Source organism: Phoenix dactylifera, chromosome 17 (assembly GCF_051530095.1).
Source record: "Phoenix dactylifera cultivar Ajwa chromosome 17, Ajwa_hap1_PhDact_Kaust_v1.1, whole genome shotgun sequence".
NCBI classification, from domain to species: Eukaryota; Viridiplantae; Streptophyta; class Magnoliopsida; order Arecales; family Arecaceae; genus Phoenix; species Phoenix dactylifera.
In genome coordinates, this window is record NC_143206.1 from 14,507,561 (window position 1) to 14,515,063 (window position 7,503).

Consider the following 7,503-nt stretch of genomic DNA (forward strand, 5'->3'; position numbering starts at 1 on the left):
ACACCGCGCCACCGGTGATTAGAATAGTGGTTTCTGGACACCGGCTGCCATCGGTGGGTAAATATAGTGGATTTGGCACTTTTGTGCAACACCGGCTGCCATCGGTGGGTAAATATAGTGGATTTGGCACTTTTGTGCAACACCGGCTGCCATCGGTGGATAATAATAGTGGATTTGGCACTTTTGTGCAACCCATGCCACTGGGGTACGTGGCCGTAGCCTGTTTGTGTTGAGATTATGATATCAGAGTTTTTGGAAAAATGATAATAAGTTTTGAGAACAGTAAAACAATGTTATTTATGAATTATTCCAGTTACTATCCTGTATTTTGATCTGATATGCTCTGACCCCACTTTGGGGTATTTTGTTGCTTACTGGGCTAGTGTAGCTCATTATTTTATTTTCTCTGTTTTTCAGATCCAGAAGCTTGATCGCACGGGATTGGGGAGTGCGTTAGATTCCTGATGATTTCTTCAGTTATTGGCATTTTAGTTAGATTAGTTTGGACATTTGAATTATGTTGGCAAATATGCTATTCTGAAATTTTGTAAGACTGCTTTTTGAATAATTATGTCATCTTTAAACATATGTGATTGCTTTGATATGATCAGCTGCCTTGCACGCCTGGGCGGCCCGCCGCACGGGCGTGCGGCGTCTGCCACGCCTCGGGCTCGGGGCGTGACAATGGTATAATGCCAATTGTTCTCGCGTTTTCCAATGGCTTTCCCCAGCTAAGAACAGGTCACATAATACGACTCATTGATCAATGGCGGCATCAATTTTTATATTTTTATGATTATTTCATCTGTTTGGCTCCAGATACAAGCAGTTGGTGGGTAGCTAGCTATGTGGCCACCAATCATAGAATGAGAGGACCAAAATGTTATTAAACCCAATGCCAGGGGAAGCAGAAAGTGTGAAAACATAGACTGGGCGGTGTAACCAATCATGGCCTGCACGATGACTTACAACGAGTTAGTTGCACAGGACCCACATATCAAGAAACCTCAATAATAAAAGCTTTAAGATTAGAAATTTCATTATATTTAAATAAGAATGTAGTTTTTTTTATGGTTTCGTTATGACGAGGTATCAAATGGCACAAGCTATTTTCTCGCTCGAAAATTCTTCCGAGATAAAGGGTAGGAGCAAGAGACAAGCAAAGAATTGATACCATCAAAGTCCAAATTCCAGACTAGTTTCTCTGTAATTCGATAAAGATATCTATTCACCCAGTGTCATAGACAATAACAAGAAGTTGTCTTCAGAGGCCGGCAAATAAGATAGAAAGCAACTAAGAACCCTGGAGAGCCCAATCAAACCTATAAGGCATACCTATTAAACACATAGGAGAGAGAAGTCTCACACTCACAGTTTATATATATATACACACACACACACACACACCCCCCCTATTAAACAAATAGGGGAGAGAAACCACACCTATTAAATGAATGGGAGAGAGAAGCCACTCCACTCACGATAATTTTAGAAAGCTACTGAAAAATCAGCAACTACAGATATTTTTATTGAAAATAAGTCTCTCCTCTCAGAGATCAACGTTCTACGTAAGCTTGAATTGGTCGCGCCATGTCAAGTGCCAAGACTAGTTCAAAGTCGCCATGTGCTGCGAAGACATAAATGTCCATTCTATAGGGGGTTTTGTGTAAAAATACTGTTGTCAAATTTGAACCAGTCTCGGCATTTTGGGTGCCTGGACTAGTGGCAGGGTGGCGTTTGCATTATTACATAAAACTCCCTACAACGTTGTTATTGAAAGTTAGTTCCTCGCATCTGAAAGCTCCACTTAGTACTTACTGTAACCTCGATGGAACAAAGTAACAATCATTCGGCAAGTGGATTTTCAACCTCTTGCATCTGACTAAGGTATGAGTTTCATATAAAGCCTTACATAGGCTAATATATAAAAATATCACATCTCCACATCCCCAGCCAGCGGACCTTTGATTGTTCATCAATCTCCAAGTTACAAGTTTGATATACAGTTAGCCACAATATCTAGGAAAAATATGTGCCATATTACAATTCCTTGAATTAATGATAATTATTTTTGCCTAATTACTTATGTATCATTGAATTATGTGCATGGAAATAAATAAAAATAAACAAATAGCATTTATGTTTGAGGATACCATAAATAAGAATCTACCAAAACTATGGATAAATTTTAAATATTTAAATTAACTAAGTAAAAATAAATGAGCGAAAAATGTAGTTGAGAAAAAAAAAAGGAGAAATTAGTTAAATTAGAGTTCATTCAATGAATTGAGAAAGATATTTAGACTGAACGAGAAGATTTATATGATTTGATTTTTGAATCGGCTCAGATCAAATTTAGATTGCATTAGGTTCTTTATTGTTGGTCCAAAATAAACTTGGACAATTGTTAGGTTGAGTTGAAAAAACAATCCAAACCTGCTCTAGAATTAAGCTCGAATCCAACTTTTGAATCTAACCTATAGGTCTCAAAATATAAAAAAGATTGGGTCTAATCTGATCGGGACGCGCCAGATTTGGAATGTTTTGCGCGCACGGAATTCTCAAAAACGTATAAGTGGGTTCCACCACAAGTGGGCTACCTAAGAGGTGTAGATGTCATTAGAAAAGGGTCTATTTTTCCGATTTGAGAGAAGGGTCTATTAACCATGGATTTTTTTCACCCAACCAAGAGCCAATAAGAAATGGAAAAGAAAGAATGTAGCCAATAAATTCACGCCAGGTACCACTTTCTCGCGCCAAAACACGTCATAGGGTCCCCATTTGCCTCTGCCACGAGTCGGCATCATGTAAGTCCACGTCGACGGATGTCTGAGAACCACCTGCTCCATTACCCCATAAAAACCCAAAAATATCTCCATCTTCTCTCCCTTCTCGTGTACAAAATTTCTCGATTTTTCCGCGTCAATAATTAGTATATCATTTTTGTCGGAATATTCCGGTGGTGGATACGGTGCGCCGGCGGTGGGCTGCTATCTTGCGCTTGGCAATGGCAGAGGAGAGGTATAACCGGAGGAACCCGGCGGTGAAGCGGATCCTCCAGGAGCTGAAGGAGATGCAGTCCAATCCGTCCGACGACTTCATGAGCCTCCCCCTTGAGGTACCTCTAATTCTATCCATGACTCTAATTTTTTCGCCCCAATCTTTTCCCTTAGAGCTTTTGAGTCCTGGATCTGATATTCAGGGTTTGAAATTGTCTTATTCCCTTATAAAAATCGAAACTTGTTGGGAATACCAGCTGGATTTGTTGTTTCGAAATCTGATTTCCCCCATGCATTGCTTGGGTTCACCGTAGAATAGAAATTATGATTTACAATTGGTCTTTCTAATGTGGAAAAAGGGATTTCTCCGTTAATTTGAGATAAAAAGGATTGGGGCGTATTGATAAGAAGGCGAATTATTGTTAGGTGATGATGATTTTGTTAAATTTGGATGATTTTTGACAAAGGCTCGAACATATTTTCTTAAATTCGACCATGTTCTTGTTGATAATTTAGGTACGCTCATTGATAATTTGATTCGAGAAAATGGCAACTTTATTTAGTTTCTCTTTAAAAAAGTTTTTATCATGTTTTTGTCTTCATAATTAAAATGGAAGGATAGATTGTATTGTTTAATAGCAGTTTATGGCTGAAATTGAACAATTTCACATATTTAGAAGAAATTGGCATAAGTTTTTTGAAACTCACGATCTAGCATGGAGGAGAAGAAGATTAACAACGAAACAAAAAAATTATGTTTTCAATTGCCATTAAATTTTGTTTAATTCGTAGTCTAAATTGGTGTCTTTCATGGTGATTAGGAAAATATATTTGAGTGGCAATTTGCAATCCGGGGCCCTCGTGATACTGAGTTTGAGGGAGGAATCTATCATGGGAGGATCCAATTGCCTGCGGAGTACCCTTTTAAGCCCCCTGCCTTTATGATGCTGACTGTAATATCCTCTTTCCTTAGTTTTTATGGCAGACAGCAGTTTTTTTCTCTCTCTCCCTTTTTAGGTGTGACTTGTTTATTTATATTTTGCTGACTAGTTTCCTTTTTCCTTTTATATTCTTATTCAGCCAAATGGTCGTTTTGAGACACAAACAAAGATATGCTTAAGCATTTCAAATCATCATCCTGAGCATTGGCAACCATCATGGAGTGGTATGTGTCATATTATCTTGTTCATGCGATTACTATCATAAAATGCATATTGTTCTTGTGGTGTTTATCTTTCATTCTTATTCTCTCTTCTGCCTTCTCTTTTGTCTGCTTGAATTGGTGGCACCAGTTTGAAATCTTTGACATGTAGACTGAGTCGTATGATATCTGCCATCAAGAAAATGAATAAACATGCAGTATATTTATTATAGACATGAACTTTTTGTTAACTGAGGGTCAGGTTAAAATTTGAATAGCTTTAGATTATAATCTTTGGTTTTCTGGAACCTAGTTCATCGATCATCTATTTCATGTTTTTGTGATTTTTACGAGGGAGACTTTTGAATCAGTAATTTAATTAGAACAAAGTTTGTCATCTGGTGGTTTCTTTCTTCTTTTCAGGTATTACATGCATTTTAATCTTCTTTAGATCATTTCACTAAAAAAAGAGAGTAAAAATCGTAAGCTAAAACTTAAGCAGAGTTCTGATAGGCCCATACTTATAGGCATTAGATAGCTGATGCAGAATTCAGATAAGGAAGACTTGAATTAATCTGTGGGGTTTATCTAATAGTGTGTTTTTGTTTATAAAATCATAGTTACCGTGGGATTGCATGTGTTGCCAAATATTTTCCAATGATTTTCTTTGTGTTCATTGTCTGATCATGCAGTCTGTCGTGCTTGCAACTATTAAATTGCTGGTCGTTGGATTTGTCAAACCAGTTGGTACCTTAGAAGTTCAACACTTAATTATGTGGATATCGGGCTTAAATGCCATGTCTTTGATGCGTCAAGCACCAAATATTCATGGTCTATTCTCATTTCTAGTTTGTAGACTATATGAGCTTGGTGCTACAGCAGCATATTTTTGTTTAAAAAAAATACCAAATAACAACATTTTGTCTAATGACTGGACCGACAAATGCCATCTAAGTTTCTGTTGTTGATGATACTCTATATTATGAATATAGATACCATGTATTCTGTTATGTTCTTGTATTTCTGCGTTCATTTCATGGTTAAACATTTGTTCATATTGTCCTAACATATTGAAGTGCTTTGGGAAAATTATTTGTGCCATTTTCATGCCTTTCTTGATCTTTATTTATGTTCATATGGATGTAACAATAAACTATGGAAGCTTTTACTTTGCGTGATTTCTGAAAAGCAGTTATACATATAGGTGCCTGAATCTCTTTCATTCTATAAATATTACATATTAGAAAATTGTTGAAGTTTCACGGTTCACAATATTGCCCCCTCTCACGGTGGTTTCCCCCCTCAAATTGTCTTTGAGAAATCAGACATCTAAAAGCTTCTCAGTTTTGGAGTTACGTTGACTTAAAGAAAACCAAAAAGGCACGGTAGAAGTGAATGTAAGCAAGCACTATGTAATACATTAAATAAGAGCAAAGAAGCATGTAGTTTGATGTTTTCTTTTTTCCTTGTGGGGATGGGTTGGGGTGGGGGATCTTTAAAGGATGAGAGAGGGCAGTCCGATTGCTACTGTTTCTGTTGAATTCGAGAGCTTTTATAAGTTTCTGTTTCTCCCCTTCCCTGCTGCAACTTAGAAGCATCATTGTTGTGTTGTGGTCAGGCCATAGTTGATCAGTGATTGATCTATGATTCAGTGAGAGTTTTTTTGGATATAGGTTGAACTAGAAATGGTGCGGTTTATATTTTGCTGCTTCTAGCTGTAATCAGATGTTTAGGCTAGCTGTTGGGTAGCAAAATGAAGATCGAGGACTGGTGGTGGCAACCCCACATATTTCTCAAAAAATGAAAAGCTTGAGCATGGACTCGTCATCCTTAAACAAAGGAAGATTTGGGATCCGCCCTTCGATGGCCACCTGAATCTTGGGGTATGGATTTTGGCATGTGTAAAGTTGGACTTCAATGAGTTGATGGCTTTGCTTTGTGCAAAAAATTAATCCCTAGAATGAAGCAGAATTCCTTGTTTAAATTCTCTTTTTGAGTAGGCAATGCTGCATTTTGGTTTATCACTATGACTAACCCAAGTCATTTTCTCTGATCTCCCCAGTGCGCACAGCACTAGTAGCCCTGATTGCATTTATGCCAACCAACCCAGATGGAGCACTTGGCTCACTAGACTACAAGAAGGAAGTAAGGCGTGAACTTGCCATCAAGTCACGCGAAGCTGCCCCAAAATATGGCAGCCCAGAGCGACAAATATTAATTGACGAGGTTTGCTTTGACCCTTTTTGTTCCTAAAATTCTCTCTCAATCTAGCTTTCATATATACATCTCTGACAATTTCGTGATTCCATTTTGACAGATTCACCAATGCATGCTTAGTAGAGCGCCCCCCGTGCCTCAACTTGCTCCAGTCCAAACCATCGATGAACGCAAAAAGAATGCAAGCAATGAACAACAAATTAGTCCAAATTCCAACACTGTTGCTGCCACTGAAGACCATCCAAACCCAGAAATGGAGCGGCGGGTTGTGGAAGATGTGCCTGGGGTCCACGTGGATGCAGCTGCAGGTCGTCTGAGAGTCAGCTTCAGTGCTGGAGTGAGCTTGTCGACGACACCACAAGTGGAAGCTAGCGAGCAACCTGAGAATCCTGTGGCTAGAGCTCAGAAGCCAATGGATGACCGCCTGCTCACTTGGGTGGCCCTTGGGTTAACTGTTGCTATCGTAGCCCTTCTTGTGAAGAAATTTCTGAAGTCCAGTGGGTCTGCTGGCTTTGTGGATGGGCTGTAAATTGCGAGATAAGACATTCGGGGTGGAATTTATGGTCATGCTGGATCAAGTGATCGAAATAGTATGTTCGTTGATATTCAGAGAAATGTATATGCTTGTCTACAGCCATATATTGTGTGCAGTGTATTATTGACAGTCAAATAAGTTTTGCTAATAAGATACCTTATATTGTTGTACCATCTTAAGGATTTTATTTCTTATTTTTTGGGATACAATGGAGGTTTCCCTGAAACTGCAAACAAAGAAAGGACAAGGACAAATAAGAGAACTGTGGAGGCAGTGTGTCTTTCCGAATATATCTTTTTTGGATAATACAAGCATTGGAAACTAGAGCTCATTTCTTTGTCGGTAAGAAATCAAGGCTAGAATGATTTGTTCTAAGCAGGGGGCATTCATGGGAGGGCAGTTCATCTCCGACAACATCCTCATTGCTCACAAGTTCATGGCAGATCTCTAGTGGGCGCTGAGATGCAGGAGTTTGATGGGCATCAAACTTGACATGGAGCGGGCATATGACAGGATCAAGGGGTTTGACTTGCCTGCGCTTTGGATCAATTGGATTCAGGGATGTATTCTGATCCCTTCTTTTGCCTTATTGGTTAATGGCTCCCTGTCGC

General features: G+C 38.8%; 1 protein-coding gene across 1 annotated transcript; it reads left to right on the forward strand.

Annotated features, from left to right (window-relative positions):
* The first annotated feature begins 2,867 nt into the window (after positions 1–2,867).
* On the forward strand, positions 2,868–7,065 carry LOC120112886 (ubiquitin-conjugating enzyme E2 32-like). Its single transcript, XM_039132886.3, has 5 exons — positions 2,868–3,118; positions 3,821–3,952; positions 4,080–4,164; positions 6,203–6,366; positions 6,458–7,065. Exons 1-5 carry the CDS (start codon positions 3,008–3,010, stop codon positions 6,884–6,886), a joined length of 921 nt encoding a protein of 306 aa, XP_038988814.2. The 5' UTR covers positions 2,868–3,007; the 3' UTR covers positions 6,887–7,065.
* The last annotated feature ends 438 nt before the right edge of the window (positions 7,066–7,503 follow it).